Consider the following 18085-nt stretch of genomic DNA (forward strand, 5'->3'; position numbering starts at 1 on the left):
CAGTATTCCATTTATTACACATGGAGCTCCATAATGTCTTACAGTACAAGTTGGTATTTGTAATATCATGTTTGATAGGCTTCCCCACCCTGCCTGTGAACTGCTAAGAGGTCAAAAAGCACTAACACACCTAAAGAGAACACACCTGGTCCCTATCAACTACAGTTACTTATTTACACATTTTGCGACATCAAGTAATGGAGCAATTCAGCATCCACCCACCCACCCATCACACCCCTGCTTACCCCACTCCCCATACATCCTAGCCCTTTATATAAAGGCCTCTGATCTGTCATTCTGTCTTCCTCTCCTGCTAACTAACAGTTAGCCATGGATACATTCAGGTTTCTAATTCTGCTCCTATGGATGTGTGTCTGCAGGGCGGGAGGACAGGCACAGCATGGGTGAGTCTCCAATCCAAACATAGCACATCAGATATGACAAATACATTAATTGGAAAAAAATATCGCAAGCTAGTCTAATAATCAAATAGTCATTGAAGTATTTTTTATGGAAAATGTAAATTGATTAATCCAGCCTCTGAAATATTGAGATTTCCTGCTTTTCTCTATTTTGTATTCAATAATTGGAATATTTTTGGATATTTAAAGATGTTACTTTAGACTTTGAAAAATGTGAATGTGTTTTTCACTATTTTCTGAATTTTATTAGAGAAAATATTACAATAATTATCAAGGAAATGATTTTCAGATGTATAGATAATTGATATAATGCTTGATTAATTTCAGTCCTGGTTTAAATAAAAAAACATTTACATTTACATTACAATTTACACATTTTAAATACATCTGTAATATTTGGATATCTTCTCTCCTGACATTTACAGTAAGGGCTCACTATGAAAGGAAACAACCTGCTTTCAACCAAACTTTAACGTGAATCTGTTATGTCTTTCTCTGTTTTACAGCCTGCAGAGAACACAAGGTAGGTTGATTTGTATCACGCAATAAATTCTGTGTATCATTATCTTTAATCAAAATATGGACATAAGGTAGGATGGTATGACTACATGTGACTCCACCAGACCGTCCTTGGCGTTGGTGTGGACTTTACCTCTTTACAGCTTCTTATCTTCAATAAGCAATAAACACATTTACACTGTATAGATGTGTTAACATTTTCACAACATAGACACAGGAAACTACAGAGAGATATCAGCCCTCAGTTAAAGCCAACAACTCTAAAGAAGTGAACGTTGCCTCCCTGTTCTTTTTTTTAAAAATATAGTGAAACTTAAAGAGGACAAAACAGGGTCTCCCTTAGGGGGTTCCTACCTTGTGATTGACAACGGCAACCTGATGATAGAGCTGCAGGGATGACACATATGCGTAGACCACATGGAAAGATAGCGTCACAGTGGTTCCTTCTGCAAAAAGCCAAACAGATTTGATTAGCCGCATCATAGACTCTATGCATTACATTACGTTTTTTTTATTACTTCACATATTTCATATTTTATTCCATTCTATTTCAATGTAAATACTGCTATATTTTACTATTTTTTACTTATTGTTATTATAGTTTTCTCAAAATAGTTCTGTGTTTTACATTTTAGTTTTACCTTTATGTATGCACCACAACACCAAGTCAAATTCCTCGTAAGTGTCAACCTACCTGGTAATAAACCTGTTTCTGATTCTGATTTTGATTAGACTATTGTAGAAATAAGCTCTGTGGCAAACAAACATGTATAAGGAAAAACAAAGTGAACATTGTCAAAGTTAAGGGTTGCGCACCCTTCTCACTACTCAAGTCTGAAAAAAGTCCCCTTTATGTCTCTTTAATATGTAACCTTATTTACCTCTAATACTGATTTGAAGGACAAGTGTCTCCTTCATCCTTGACCGGAAGCCAATGGTGTCCGCAAAAAACTGTTTATCCAATTGACGATTTGAATATCTCAGTGTGTGTAGAGGAACAAACATGCCAATTACTCATCAAATATCACGTTTCTAACGGGAAAATTAGGCAGAAAGTCTTAAATCTTATACAATAAAACTCTTATGGTATGGAATGTGGTACTGTTGGTATGGTTATGTTCTCTAAGGCAATGATAAGATCGAACAGCTGATTTTCCTTGACCATGAAGAGGACGAAACAAGTCCTCTTTATGGCTTTTAAGTTATTGACCTCTACAGTATGCATTTGTCAATCTGCCTGTGTTTGTCTATTTCCAGGAGTAGAGCTGACCTCCTGTGACTTTAACCAGGACAGTGCACCATTCTGCAGGTTCACTCAGGACAGAACAGACAACGGCGATTGGACCCGACAAAGAGGTCCAACCCCAACCCCCAACACTGGCCCCAATGGAGACTACCCTTACGGAGGTCAGTCCTGAGTGCATGGTTTAGATGAAATATTTACTGCCTGTAATCAACCATGATTAAGGTTGATTTAGAACCTTAGCATGGACATTTGGACACATTATATAAATACACATCTTCCTTCTGTCTGAATCTGTCTGCAGAGGGCTTCTACATCTACCATGAGAGTGACAATGTGGCTAATGGACAGAAAGTTCGTCTTCTGAGCCCCGCCCTCTCATCTTCCTCATCTTCTCAGATCTGTGTCCAGTTCCGATACTACATGTACGGCTCAGACAATACAAATGTGTTCAGGGTTCTGGCCAAGAGGCCTGGCGGTGAGGACGAAGTATGGAAAAAGACAGGTATCCAGAGTCCATCCTGGCTGAAGGGCTCCGTCACTGTGTCCAAATCCAGCAGTGAAAGCGTCAATGTGAGTGTCAGCAGGTCACGTTTTTTGTTCAATCTTGACCAAATGTTAGAATCTTCCATCTCCTTTTAGCATGACTTTGCATCTTTGTATAACTATCCCTCCAATACATGATAAGGATGACGTAATATTTCAAACACCTATTAGTGCTTAAACACTACATAATAAAACTACAGTATGTCTCATTTCATTAGCCAATATTCAATCCCAATTTAATTAGCATTTTTTAATTCAGAATACAAAGCTGAAATCAATATACAGCTTTTTCCTAAAGTAGAACTGCTGAATTAATTTCATCATGTAGGTTAATAATGTATGCTCTGTGTCTAGATTGTGTTTGAGGCTCAGAGAGGCCTCAGTGATTCCTGTGACACAGCTCTGGACAATATTGTCATCACTGAAGGAGCATGTCCCTGTAAGCTTTCGCACTGACACACTCATATATGCTCGAAAGCTAATTGCTCTATCATTGATTTCGATTTTTTTTTTCTTCACAGCTTGTGTTTATGGCTGTGATTTTGACACTCTTGGTGAGATGTGTGGGTGGATGATCAACACTGTGAATCCTGATATGTTTGGCTTTGAACAGTGGATTGGGCCAACTGACACTGAAGGCAGCGGCCCAAATGATGACTTCTCCAAACCTGGATGTAAGCAGTTCTTGTCTTCAAAAGTCTGCATGGAAATGAATGTGTCACAAGCTCTTCCAGATTGTATGTACTGTATATTAAATAGCATTAAGCAAACATGATAACAGCCAATGTACCATCTGTACAAATAAGTAAAATAAGCATACTTTTCTCCTTTTTGTAAAATGTCATGAATGGCTAATAAACCTGTTTTATTTGCTTAACATGTAACGTTTAAATGCACATACACACCTTTTTAGGCACGTATCCGTCCATAGAAATTAAATTAATGATTTTAATTACATTTTTATCCTTTTCTAAATATCATTTCTTTTTTTAACTCTATTTAGTGGGTGCCTACATGTTAATGGAGTCCGCATATTCTGTCCCTGGAGCTAAGTCAGAGATCCTAAGTCCTGTAATATCTTCCCCTGGATGTCTTGACCTCACCTTCCACTACTTCCTGTATGGTACCAGCACGACCATGGAGATCAGTGTCCACACTAAAACCCCAGGCAGGTGCATTTATTAAAATAAAGACCGAAACACAGACGGCATAAAAATGTTTGTCTTGCTTAATTCTGTTTACTTGTATGTACCAGGTGGAAGCCTTGGACCTGCTCTCTTCACTGTCAGGGGGAACCAGGGTCAAAGCTGGAAGCCTGCAGAGGTCCGATACTTGGGATCTGCTGCCATTGAGGTAAATACTAACTACTGTGTGTCTTTTTAGGTGTGTGTGCATAGGTTTCCAATAACCTTCTCACATGTATATGTATTTCAGTTTGTGATTGTGGGAACGTATGGAGAAACTACTCAGACGGACATTGCTGTTGATGCTGTGTGTGTCACGGTCTGCAAAGGTGAGAAAATGACAAGAGGGAATTCAAGTTACTCTCTGCACCATAAGAAATAGGACGTTTAATGGGAAACCATTTATTTTTATTTTAAAGCTCCACCGACAACTCCTAAACCACCAGTAACAACTCCGGGACCTACCACACCCAAACCATCAACTCCTGGTCCAACCACACCTAAACCAACAACTCCTGGTCCAACCACACCCAAACCATCAACTCCTGGTCCAACCACACCTAAACCAACAACTCCTGGTCCAACCACACCCAAACCATCAACTCCTGGTCCAACCACACCCAAACCATCAACTCCTGGTCCAATCACACCCAAGCCAACAACTCCTGGACCTACCACACCCAAACCAACAACTCCTGGTCCAACCACACCCAAACCAACAACTCCTGGACCTACCACACCCAAACCAACAACTCCTGGTCCAACCACACCCAAACCAACAACTCCTGGTCCAACCACACCCAAACCAACAACTCCCGGCCCATCTACACCCAAACCAACAACTCCTGTTCCAACCACACCTAAGCCAACAACTCCCAGCCCATCTACACCCAAACCAACAACTCCTGTTCCAACCACACCTAAGCCAACAACTCCTGGTCCTTCTACACCCAAACCAACAACTCCTGTTCCAACCACAACAAAGCCAACAACTCCCGGCCCATCTACACCCAAACCAACAACTCCTGTTCCAACCACAACAAAGCCAACAACTCCCGGCCCATCTACACCCAAACCAACAACTCCTGGGCCAACCACACCTAAGCCAACCACTCCCGGGCCAACCACACCAAAACCAACAACTCCTAAACCAACAACACCAGAACCAAGTAAGCATGCATACCTATGAAGTTTCATTTTGAGTTTTAGATTAATGAGATTCTTCAATTCTTTCTTTCTTCCTTACATCTTCCTTACACATTTTCCTTACAAGTGCTTTTCTTTCTGCTGTACAGACCCATGCCCTCCTGATGCAGAGTATATAGAATGTGGTCCAGCTTGTATCCCAACCTGTAAGGAACCCTCCACCAACTGTTCTGGATCCTGTATCAGTGGCTGCTTCTGCAAACCAGGGTTTGTCTTCAAGGGTCGACGCTGTGTGCCACTAGAAAAATGTGGCTGTCTTGATGACGAGAATAACTATTACGAGGTTGGATTTCCTTACTAATAACCCCATATACATGCAATCCTGTTCAATATATAATGATTACAGAGTACATGACAGGAAGGTTGTACTTTGTAGTTCTAGTCCTGCCGATTTGATCCTTTGTTAAATTTTCTTTTAGCCTGGAGAAATTATATTTGGAGGTGGCTGCTCAAAGCTGTGTCGCTGTGCAGGAAACTACACACTAGAATGTGTTGATAACTCATGTGAACCCACTGAAGAGTGTCGTGAGGTTAATGGAGTTTCAGGCTGCTATCCTAAAGGTAATTATGACTGGTAGATGTTCTTGGAATTGGTACAGGAGCTATTACTAGCAGCTCAACATGATATCATTTAACTATTATGTCAAACAACCACATCTAATGGTGAAAGTGTTTAGAACTCTTATTTCCGACTACGCACAAAGGCAGAGAGTAAGTTTAATTATAGATTAGTGACAAAAGATAATTATTTGAACAGGGATACGGTACCCACTTCATAACAAACCTTCCTCAAACTTGATTGTGCACAGAAAGCAGTGCCTTGCAAAAAATAATCTGCTATGGTCATACTTGTTCTGGTGCTAGTAGGTGGCCTATTTTTGCTAATGTTAGAACACTTTAGATACTGTTCTGCGTTGTAACTGACATAATTGAGTCAGTTAACCATACCCTGTGTGTGCTAATGTCTCACTACATTTTACGTTTATAATTTTCCTAAAACACTCAATTCTGACCACAGTGACTAAAAAGCTTTAGGTGTCACTTCAAAATGACCATCTGACTTGGTCCCAAGTGATCTGTCGCCACCATTTGCTGTACTCTACAGGAACTGGAGTTTAGCTAGTTCTTAATCTTAAATTACTGTGAACCAGTGAAGCATATTTGTAACAGAATAACCTCTAACATACTTTCTAATACCTTAGGTACATCCACGTGCATAGCATCTGGTGATCCGCACTACACCACCTTTGACAAACGCAAATACAACTTCATGGGAAACTGCAGCTATTTAATGACTGGACCCTGCAATGAAACCACCCTGCCACACTTTGAGGTCCATGCAGACAATGAAAATCGCTTTAACAGGCCCACCATCTCCTATCTGAAAGCTGTCCATGTATATGTACGCATGGTGAAGATCTCCATTCTCAAAGGTGGCACTGTACAGGTAAGAAGTGGAGGAGCTAGCATAGTTTTTCAACAGACAGGGTGTCATGGTACAGACCATCATACAATTGATTCAAATATAACATGTCAAGGTAACTAAAGTTATTGTAGGCTACAAAAGGCAATTAAGGATATAGCTAAATTAAGTATCTACAATTAAATGTCTCCCTTTACATACACAGGATGTCAATACACTTATGCTTACACGTTACATGTGTAAAGGAATTTAATGTTATTTCTTATTTGTGGCAAATCCAATGCTTAAATCTCCACATTGAAAAATCGTCAGGATGCTTTTATTGTGATAGCCTACCGGCAAACATTATCCTGTCACTAAGTTAGCAAAGCATCATTAGCAGTACAGGTAGCAGTATTAGCCATTTTGTGTTTTAGCTAAATAATACAATTATACGAACACCATGTAATAGCGATGATAAAAACTGTATTGAACTCGACATAGCGTATTTGCAGTTTTAAGAGCCAACTGACTCAACTACTGCGTCAAACCAGATGTAGCTTATAGCGATCACATGGCTAGCACCTGGGCTCTGCCTTTTTGCACATATTGGCAAAAAAGTTGTTATTAACATTACTAAGGTGAAATAAAACAATACAAGTAATGTATAAATACTCACTTGTTTTACATTGACAAACTTGATGTGAGAATTATTGCACATATTAACCCGATGTGGGTTAAACACTAACTTTTGAGCTTATTCTACAGCAGCATTTAAGTTGCTTTTGTCATTGCCAATTAAGAAAATGAAATATCCTATAAATGCCACATCTATTACCTCAGTAATCACCAAACCATGTTATTTGCACCTGCTTTCCCCACACAGGTAAATGGGACTAATGTAAATCTGGCAGTGAGTCCAGCCCCAGGTGTCTCTGTGTTCAAGTCAGGGAAGTTCTACACTGTGTCCATGGACTTTGGCGTGACAGTTCGTTATGATGGAAACCACTTTATGGATATCAAAGTGATCAAAGAGTAAGTGAAGACGGAAAAAAGATACAGTCATTGGAGAACGTCTCTTTTGTTCTTACCCCAACCCAACATACCAAATCATCCTTGAAATGGACGTTTAGAAAATAATAACAAAAACGCTGTTACAAACTCTTGGATATGGTGGTGGACAAGTAGACACATGCAGCTCTACCTGATTTGTTGCTCTCACTCCTAAAAAATCTAACCTTTATATCGTCTTTTAACCTGCAGCTATGAAGACAAGCTGTGTGGACTGTGTGGAGATTACGACGGGAATGCCAAAGATGACTTCCGTAAGCCAGATGGATCATTGACCAACAACCCCAATGACTTTGGACACAGCTGGAACACTGATCCAGAGTTAGTAGCATTCATTTTTCTACAAACAAGCTGACATTACCTTACTAGTTTGACCATACCTATTTATTTAATACATGTAGATTGCGCGTTCTGGGTGTGCCAATCCAGAAAGGGCACCAGAACAGCTAATCCGATTTACCACACACTGCACTCCAGAAATTTGCAGGACAGACCCACGTTGAAAGATTCCTTGCTTTATAGTTAAATCGAATATTTTGGGTCACCATACTAAAATACACCACACCCGTTTATTTGAACAACACATGCCAACTTTCTCTAACTTACTGTCTGTGTTGACAGGTGTAATAAGAAACCCAACACCACCATCCCCGACTGTGAGGTTGGAGAGCAGGAAATGTACGAGAGCTCAGGATACTGTGGTATCTTGCTGGACAAAAAGGGTCCCTTCGCTGTGTGCCACCGCAAAGTCAACCCAAATGTAAGTCGCTTCACAAAAACACACATACAGTACAGACAAACATGAAGCAGTTCCCTCTTTAGATGTAGAACTCATTTTAGTGTGCCAACATGCAATATAATCAATACAATCTCATCAAAATAATAAGAAGCAGAGGAAAGAGGGAGACAGAAATGACAGTTTATGGTTTAAGATAAAGATATAAAGTGAAGGATTCTAACTCAAACTACGTGTGTGTCTTCAGAATTACTTCAGGGACTGTGTGTTCGACTTGTGTGAGCTGGATGGAGCCAAGCCCATCCTCTGTGAAGCCATCGAAGCCTACGTCAACGAGTGCCAGGACCGCGGAGTAAACATCGGACCCTGGAGGAACGAAACCTTCTGCCGTGAGTGTCGGGTGAAAGAATGGACCGAGAAATTATAGATGGAGGGTGGGATGTAGGGCAAGAAAAAAGTTCAAAATAAGAACTCAGTCCAAATGGCTTATGGCTTTATTTTGCCAAGCCATCTTGGGTTGGGTTGGTCAGTTGTCTATAGCCCACACATGAAACCTGCTGCCATAAACAATTGTACCATTTTTACATTACTAATCTTCATTATACAATTGATTAATTCAAGCCCTGGTCTCAGCATGTGCTTTTATGCCCTTCCTATCACTGAACTCAGCCTCCTTTCCTCCCCCCCCTAGCTCTGAGCTGCCAACCCAACAGCCACTATGAGCCGTGTGCAGAGCCCTGCCAGGAGACGTGTTTGGGGAAACCTTCCTCCTGCGGCGGGCCCTGCTCCGAGGGCTGTGTGTGTGATCCTGGATATGTCCTGAGTGCCGGAAAGTGCGTGAAGAAGAGTTTGTGTGGCTGCAATTACAAGGGACAGTATTATGAGGTACAGAGAAGAGGGGTTTGCAACCAGGGGAAATTTCAGTTTAAAACCACAAGGACATCATTGCTTTTGAATATGTGAGGATCTTGTTAACACAGTTAAAATGTGTGTGTGTGTGTGTGTGTGTGTGTGTGTGTGCGTGCGTGCGTGCGTGCGTGTGTGTGTGTGTGTGTGTGTGCGTGTGTGCGTGCGTCAGTCTGGAGACGAGTTTTATGTGGAGGATTGTCAGCTGAAGTGTAGGTGTAACGCACCTTTTGTGACCTGTTCGGCGTTCGATTGCCCCCCAATGCATGAGTGTAAACTTCAGGAGGGAGAGCTGGGCTGCTATCCCACCGGTAAGTTTACACCCTTCATACTACGTGTAACTAAAGTGTGTGTGAATCATAGTGTATTGATCAGTATAACAAAAAACCCATTTTTCCACAATTTAGCAGAAGAAGTAGAATTTTGAAGAAGGAAAGTAAATGAATTTCTCCCTAATGCAAGTTGTTTAATGTTAACAGCATGAGTCTTATTATGTTCTGTGCATGTCCCTCTCCCAGGCTCTCAGGACTGTGTGGTGTCCGGAGATCCTCACTACAACACGTTTGACAAGAAGTTCTACACCTTCATGGGAACATGTACCTACACTCTAGCCAGGACCTGCAAGAACAACACAGGTAAGGTCCATGCTGTGAGTGAAACTTCTGTGCAGCCATGCAGAGCCAAGGCTCAGGAAAGGATGGAAACTGGAGCGGCTTTAGTCAAACACTGTTATTTATTGAGAGTAGAATACGGCCGGAGAGATCACAAAGTATATCACACTTTCATGTGAGCCACCTAGCAACACTCTAAAGACAAAGAGTGGAAACATGGATAGATATATCCTTAAAGGAGGGTCCTAAAAAACCCGCCTTTCCTGCCTTAATTATTACCAGACATTGGAACAAAGACCCGCTTGTATTACAAACTTCTCACCCACAGGAAGTCAGAGGACCTCTTGACCTGTGTCCTTCTCACATTACAGGCAGGAGTATATGCGATTTAACGAAAAGCATATCTTTGTGATTAACAGTTTCTCAGAATAGCTGAGAAACTCAAGACACAAAGAGATCGGATTAAAATATTCTCTGACACATGCCATTTCCATTGAAGCTGAACAGATATTTAAAGATGGTATGTCACTTTCTATAACTGCTGCCAAATTCTTGTCACAACACATTGCACACATCAACTTTGTTATCCTATAAAATCTGATGTCCTTACACCAGAAAGTGGCACTAAAACCACATTGGAAATTGATAACAAATCAAAAGAAAGCCATATTTCCAAGAGTAACATCATTATGTCATTTCCACTTTTAGACTCAATTGTTTCATATTTTTGACAGTTTTTAGACATGCTTTGAATCCATATTGGTGTAAATGGACTTCATTTCTAAGGCGCTTTATCCAGTCTTTGCGACTCCTCAGAGCGCTTCACATATACAAGTTATCATTCACCCATTCATACAGAGGCGGGCGCTGCCATGCAAGGTGTCATCTGCTAAAGGAAGTTAACATTCACACACAGTGGTCATGCCATCGGAGGTCATTTGGGCTTAAATAACTTGCCCAAGGATACATCGACATGTAAGGGCGGGGGGCGAATCCACAACCTCCGGAGTGGAGCACTACCCGAGTCGAGCCCGAAGCAAAAACAAAAGACGATATTCTGTGTGTTTGAACCTTCCGCAGGTCCTTGGTTCTCAGTGGAGGGGAAGAACGAGGAGAGAGGCGTGTCCGGTGCGTCCTACCTGAGAAAACTCTACGTCACTGTCAATGGAGTCACTGTGACCCTGATGAAGTCCAGGAGAACGCTGGTCAGTATGGGCAACATTTACACAGTGTATTTGTGTCTATAAAAATACTTTAGCAAGTTGAGAAGAGGATGACTGGGCACATGTGTGTATCCATGTTCCATACGCCACACTTAATCTTCTGGTTTAGTGAGCACAAAGCCATTCCCTTTTCCTCTTCACCTTTCCATTTCATCTTATCCGCCCGCGCTCCTTGACTTGTATCCCTTTATAATGCCATAATCTTAGAAATCCGTTTGCTAACCTCTTTCTCCTCGTCATATCAGCTACTTGATCCGTCAGTGTCAACGCTCCGTCATCTTATCCAGCCAGAGATCTTAATCCCTGTGTGCAGGGTTTTTATTCACGTGAAATAAGATAAACTGACAGGAAATGATAAATATAAAACACATTTTTTTTTTTTAACAAGCAGCAAATTAAATGTCAATGCCTCACCTGTACGGACATATCTTTTAATTTAAACAAACATGTTCTAAAATTAGGTATTTCTTGGTTTAATTTTTATTTTAACATTAGCATTTTCAAATGCGAAACGAAACGAAACAATTTGAACATTTAATTTAAAAAGCATCAGAAAACATGAACTAAATACAATATCTACCCTTTGTTAAAAATAAAAACAATTGAATTTGAAACAAATGAATCTCTAAATACGTTTGACAGTTACTATTCAAAATAATAAAAAATTAGCTCACAATATGAACAGAATTTTAAATCTTTCAAAATAATTGTAATATGTTAAAATACCCCAACAAAAAGACCTTAACAGTTCAATGAATGGACATATGTGCCCACCAACTTAGCTTATATTTGACCCAAGTTTGTGATGAAATGATGTTAGCCATCTGATATCACTTGCTTACACACGCCTATTTCTATCAACTAACACACCTTTGATATCTCTACCTAGCAGAGTTAAATAAGACATTTAGGCTTGGGGCAATGTTTACATTTTTGATACTAAAATGTGACCCTCATCAATAAAGTAAGCTTTCAGATATTTTAGCATAGCAGATAAGTGCAATTTCACAATTGTTACTGTGGCCCATTATTAGCTTAGTGCCAGGCTTAGCTACCGGTAGTTCTGTTTAACCCCGTCTTTATGTTCTTTTCTTCCCCCAGGTGAACGGACTGCGAGTGGCCCTCCCTAACTCCCCCTCCCCTCTCATCACCATCAGTCTGGCGGGTCAGTACATCACCCTGAAGACGCCCTTCGGCCTCAGGGTGCGCTGGGATGGAAACCATTACGCCCAGATCTCAGTTCCCAGGTTAGTAATCTTGACTTGGAGAAAAAAAAGCTAGTAAACAGACTTTTCTGGGACCCTTAAATCAACTTAAAAGTGGCAAAACACTTCTTTGAAAATCGCAAAATGATAACATAATTATACATCTTATGTAGCTCTGGATACATTTGCAACTTTTTTTTGTTGAAATTATGAACTTTACAAATGAATTTAGGCTGCAAATGTAGCTGTTTGAAGCACACCGTGAAAAACAGAATGATATGGGCTGGGTATATACAATTGCCATAGGTCAGTTTAATCTGGGTTTAGGTGTATTTCATGGAAGCTGCCTAAGAAATCAGTCACATAAGCATCTTTTCAAACTGTAGGTCAGAGGTCACACAGATCTGCTATTCTTAATACATCTTCAATCCCAACATTCTTTAGTTTTATATAAATACTACATTGATGATGCCCTGAGGCAGATGAAGAGATTTCTGCATTATGTCTCCAGAATTCCATCCAAGGGCCAAACGGTTTTTGACCTTTTAAGTCTTCCTAAGACATTCCTCTTTATCTCTTAATTCCATCATGACTTGTCCCTCTAGCTCCTACTATGACCAGATGTGTGGCCTCTGTGGAGACTACGATGGGAAACCAGGCAATGACTTCACCAAACCAGATGGCGTTCTGGTAGGAAATGTCAATGACTTTGGGAACAGTTGGCAGACGGAAGAGGATGAAGATGACACGTGAGTTTATAATCATTCATTTTCATGCTGGAATTTTCTTTGAACGTTCTTGGAATTCACTTAAGGTCCGAGCATGTGATTGAACTACATGTGACTAGGCTCATGGACACTATCATCTACTGAGTTACTAACAGTTTGAGAATGAACGTTAAAGAAACACATTATATGAGCTACACATTGTGTTGGGGAAATACTGAATGTACTCTTCTAATATCAGAGTACCCATGATAACAAAGGCCCTACGTAGCTGTGTAGGTAACAGGATGTATGATTACCTAGAAGAGCATCAGGACTGTTTTAGGCATATGATAGCTATGTGATTAACATGATGATTCAGCCTCTATGGAGAGAGACATATGACTGTCATGTTTATTGCTTACGCAGGCCTTAGCTAATCTGAACTAAGCAAAGAATACTGCTTTGAAACAGTATACATGTAATTGTTGTAACACCCTCTCTTGTATATAAAGCATGTGAAGGACACTATTTGGGGAAACTATTTTGTCCCATGCAGCTCTGTATGTGATGACTACTTCCATTCTTGCAAGGATAATAAATACATGTATCCTGATATTGAAGCTCAGTTCAGTGACGAGTGATATTTTCTTACACATTGTATGGATTTATACTGTGCAATGGGCTATTTTAAGCACAAAAACATGTTATTTGATCAAATAATAACTTTATGTTTACATACATTATTATAAGAATATAAATGTTATATTGCCAAAAATGTAGGTTGGACTAGTGCCTGAGAACAAATCAAATTGAAAGGACAGTTGATTGTTTTTTTGTACTTGACCCTGTTGGTATGTTTGTGCTGATCAGCTGTACCCCGGGTACCAAGCCGGACCCAGACTGTGACCCAAAACTGGAGGCTGAGGTGGTGAAACCGGAAAAATGTGGCAAAATCAAAGACCCTGCAGGACCCTTCAGGTGAGGAAACTGATTTTTCTCTTCCCAATTATTCAATTCCTGTAACTGTTAGATGCAGAGGCAGTTTAAAGGGACCTGAGCTAAAACAATCACCCTGCTGAGATACAGATATCTGAATAATCCCATTTTATTTTCATATCATTTTTAAAGTCCTTATTAAGGCTCAAAAAACATTCAGATTTTACATTTCCCATAATGCAACTAGGTAGTGTGTGTTTTTTCTAGCAGGTAAATGCTCGCAACTATTTGTATTGGTTCTAACCGGAAAAGGGCATAAAGCAGCTGGTACCATATATATTGTTTTAAGAATAAGACAAATGTATCTTCTTATTCTTAGATGTTGAAAATAAATCCAATCTTTGCAATAATGACCGAGAATCTTTGTTATTTTATTACCAACATTCTGTTACATTTTGGATTAGAATAAAATATTATTTTTTGTTCAAAATCTTTCATAATATATAGAAATGCATGTTCAAAATGTATAATGATAAAAATAGAGTTATACATTTTTAACATGTGATGAATTAATCGAATTGATTATATGATAACATTTTACATTTCAAGTAGAATAATAAATATTGAAAAAGTTAAATGAAACAGTAACAATATCATCCAGTTTGTACTGTATGCATTCTGTCATACATTTTAATTACTCCGGTTTCTCAACGTATACATTTACTGTATCTATGCACTTCCTGTTCTTAGCAATGTCAGCACTTATGTACCTTGAATTGTATCAGATAACATAAACAGCTCCGGACAAAGGGTAGTTAGAGGGTGTGGCTGTAGATACTCCCATGGGTTCAATTTAGAAAGTGGGTGTTTTATTTTGAAAGCGTGGAGGAGACACAGATTGTGTTATCTTTACGACAATAAGTCATTTATCTGTTCCAGATTACAGTTATAGCTTGTTTTACATAATAAAATGTTGTGATGTAATGCTATTAAATCACAACACCCACATACATACTGTTAATGTAAAACATTTGTTGGGTTGGGTTGTTAAGGAATATATTTCATATATTCATTTTCATATCAAAAATGGTTTCAAGGACCGAATAGATAGAGAATGCTACATGTGAAATGGGAATTATGTCATTAGTGTATCTTTTCACTGTTTTGGACCATCTGCCTGACCTTATGAGTTTTTTCTCTATCCAGGGAGTGTATCAGGAAGGTGGACCCCACTCCGTTCTTCCAGAGCTGTGTGTACGACATGTGTCGGTTCAATGGCCAGCAGCATGTTCTGTGTGACCAGCTCCAGGCTTACACTGACGTCTGCCAGAGCGCCGGGGCCAAAGTCCACCAGTGGAGGACTCCAACCTTCTGCCGTGAGTTTAACTCAGTGTTTTCTTAGAGGATCTTTGTCTTCTCTGCTTTGCCTTTGTGGGGGAAACTTCTGTGTAGCAATGCAGGAGGAGTCACCGACTCAAAGGAGACACGGGGAGAGCTGGAGCTTTGATGTCAAACACTGATGGTTTATTCGGAGCTTCGGCCGGAGAATTCACAAAACAAGTCAAAGAGTCAGAGGTTCTGACTTCACGGTAGAGTTGCCACGTCAATTCTGAAGAACTCTACCCCAGACCCATGTGTTTAGTTCAGATAGAATAATCAACATTGTGCATAACAAGATAGAATCATAACACCTCTATCAGCTGACGCCAACAGGCAGGAACAGGGAGACAAAACACTGAGAGCACAGCAGCCAAGGTTACAGGTGCGTGTGCTCAGTCAGGACAGTTTGAACTGATACACTGGGTCAAACTTATGGGCCTTGGAAAATATCTCCCCAACCTTGAGTTTTCCAGTAATTTGAAAGGTCTATTTTGTAAAAATCAATCTTCAATAACAGAAAGGTACTATGTTTATTTTGTAGAATCGGATAGAAATAATTTAAATGTAACTGTATTTCATTTCAGTGACTAGACCGTTGGCTGTAGGGTGGGTGATTGATCCATCATGTCCAAAATGAAATATAATTACAACTCTAAGATAAATTCTCATTGAATTTGGTGCAAACATTAATGTTCCCCATAAGACCTTTTGGGATTCCCTGGATATTTATGACACATTTAATTCCTAAGGCCCGTTCGACATGTTTACTCTTAGGGCTGGATGAATTGACCACTGACCCTCTGATTGGTTGACGCAAATTTACTCCACCAAACATTAGCATGTTAGCATTGAAATTGCCAGCATGACAACCTGACAGTTTGTAAGTTTGATTCATGACAACTACAAAAGTTAAAGCAGCAAATTTCAGCACTGAGCATGCGGAAGAGCCAAAAACTGCAACTACTCGTATTATCACTTGAGGCTGACTCCAAAAAATATTTAATCCCCATAGACCCCCACCTTTAAATACTCAACTTTACACCAGAATAACACTGTTGTTACACCCTGTCTCTGTCCCTCCATGCAGCCCTGGCCTGCCCCCCCAACAGCTCCTACTCTCTGTGTGTGAGCTCCTGTCCCGAGACCTGCCTGGGTGTGGGGGGGTCTCCCGGCTGTCAGGACGTGTGTGTGGAGGGCTGCGAGTGTATCCCGGGCTACATCCTCAGCAACGACAAGTGTGTGTCCCTGAAAGACTGCGGCTGTGTGGACCCCAGCGGAAACTATCACCCTGTAAGTGCCTCATCCCATAAGTATGAACACACCTGGTATTTATTTTGAATGTTAAAATGACAGTATTGTTTAGTTTACCACAATTTAATTTATCTGATCTAAACAATGTTGGTGTGTCTTTGGACGTGTGATGCATTTAAATTGGTCGTATAATGTTTCATTTATGTGTTTCAGGTGAATGATAACTGGTACCTGGAGGGTTGTGAGCAGAAGTGTGTGTGTCACAGTGGAGGTTCGATCCAGTGTCAAAACACCAGCTGTAAACCATCCACTGAGAGCTGCCAGCTGCACGAGGGAGAATATGACTGCCGTCCCCTGGGTACAACACACACTCATTTTTAGTGGACTATTTATTTATCAAGCACTGGATTCTGGATCAGTTTCCATTCAAGTTATTGAGATTCACTGATTCACAATCAGAGGTGGGAAGTTACTAAGTACATTTACTCAAGTACTGTACTTAAGAACAAGGTACTATATTACTTGAGTATTTCTATTTCATGCTACTTTATACTTCTACTCCACTACCTTTAAAAGAGAAATAATGTAAGTGTACTCCAATACATTTGGAATTATTTAAACATTTAAAAAAAAGTCAATCAGAACTTTGTTTTTGTACAACACTAAAAACTTACTTGATGCAACAATATAATCTAGAAATGTCAACTATATATAAATATAAGTAAAGACATACATAAAGGCCTTTTGTGCACAATGATCACCTTTTGTGCACAATGATCACACACATCACAGATTTGAATGCAGGACCTTTACTTGTAAGTAAGTAATTTGACAATAATGTATTGGAACTGTTACTCAAGAAAAGCATCTGAATGCTTATTCCACCACTGTTGAGAATTCCAATTGTGATAAAATGTAGGAAATATGCATGCAACATATACATAGCTAAATTCCTCCCTCTCTTTTACAGGAAGTGGTATCTGCTCTGTGTCTGGTGATCCCCACTACACCACCTTTGACAAACGCACCCACAATTACATGGGGGCCTGTTCCTACACCCTGTCCAAACCCTGCAACGAGTCCTCGGGCATGCCCTACTTCTCTGTGGACACCCAAAACGAGCACAGAGGGAGCAGTAAGAAGATTTCCTACGTCAGGGCCGTGGTGATCAACGTGAACGAAGTGACCTTCATCTTCGGGAAGGGCCGCACAGTCCAGGTACGCTGCCTTACAGAGCAAGTGGTGCTTTCAAAAAACTGTACATTTTATGTCTTTTTGTAATTACTTCTCCTTGACCTCGCTGAAAAACATCATAAGAACAATGAAAGATGGGAGAATTCAAGAGGACTTAGCTTAGCCTACACTTAGCTACATAATTAGCTAAGTGTAGCTAAAGTAGATGTTATTGATGTTGGTGTGACGTCAGTTTCAATATTGCGCCTGCTAGAAATAGTTGGACGCATAATTCTTTATATTTCCGTAAAGGAAAAAAAACCCTAAGCTAAAGAGAATAAAACAGAAGACTTGAAGCACCTTT

At 40.0% G+C, this 18085-nt stretch overlaps 1 protein-coding gene across 1 annotated transcript in view; it reads left to right on the top strand.

Annotated features, from left to right (window-relative positions):
* The first annotated feature begins 366 nt into the window (after positions 1-366).
* Positions 367-18085, top strand: part of zanl (zonadhesin, like) — a 31407-nt gene continuing 13688 nt past the window's right edge. Inside the window, exons 1-28 of the mRNA XM_034210554.1 lie at positions 367-404; positions 929-945; positions 2199-2348; positions 2489-2757; positions 3085-3169; positions 3252-3404; positions 3734-3898; positions 3986-4083; positions 4165-4243; positions 4334-5083; positions 5210-5403; positions 5540-5681; positions 6323-6567; positions 7409-7557; positions 7786-7914; positions 8215-8353; positions 8577-8718; positions 9021-9214; positions 9408-9546; positions 9754-9870; positions 10927-11051; positions 12171-12316; positions 12880-13023; positions 13852-13959; positions 15124-15293; positions 16385-16587; positions 16762-16906; positions 17519-17766. Coding sequence (XP_034066445.1) covers positions 367-404; positions 929-945; positions 2199-2348; positions 2489-2757; positions 3085-3169; positions 3252-3404; positions 3734-3898; positions 3986-4083; positions 4165-4243; positions 4334-5083; positions 5210-5403; positions 5540-5681; positions 6323-6567; positions 7409-7557; positions 7786-7914; positions 8215-8353; positions 8577-8718; positions 9021-9214; positions 9408-9546; positions 9754-9870; positions 10927-11051; positions 12171-12316; positions 12880-13023; positions 13852-13959; positions 15124-15293; positions 16385-16587; positions 16762-16906; positions 17519-17766 — 4683 coding nt within the window. The remainder of the gene's footprint in view (positions 405-928; positions 946-2198; positions 2349-2488; positions 2758-3084; positions 3170-3251; positions 3405-3733; positions 3899-3985; positions 4084-4164; positions 4244-4333; positions 5084-5209; positions 5404-5539; positions 5682-6322; positions 6568-7408; positions 7558-7785; positions 7915-8214; positions 8354-8576; positions 8719-9020; positions 9215-9407; positions 9547-9753; positions 9871-10926; positions 11052-12170; positions 12317-12879; positions 13024-13851; positions 13960-15123; positions 15294-16384; positions 16588-16761; positions 16907-17518; positions 17767-18085) is intronic.

Source organism: Gymnodraco acuticeps, unplaced genomic scaffold (assembly GCF_902827175.1).
Source record: "Gymnodraco acuticeps unplaced genomic scaffold, fGymAcu1.1, whole genome shotgun sequence".
NCBI classification, from domain to species: Eukaryota; Metazoa; Chordata; class Actinopteri; order Perciformes; family Bathydraconidae; genus Gymnodraco; species Gymnodraco acuticeps.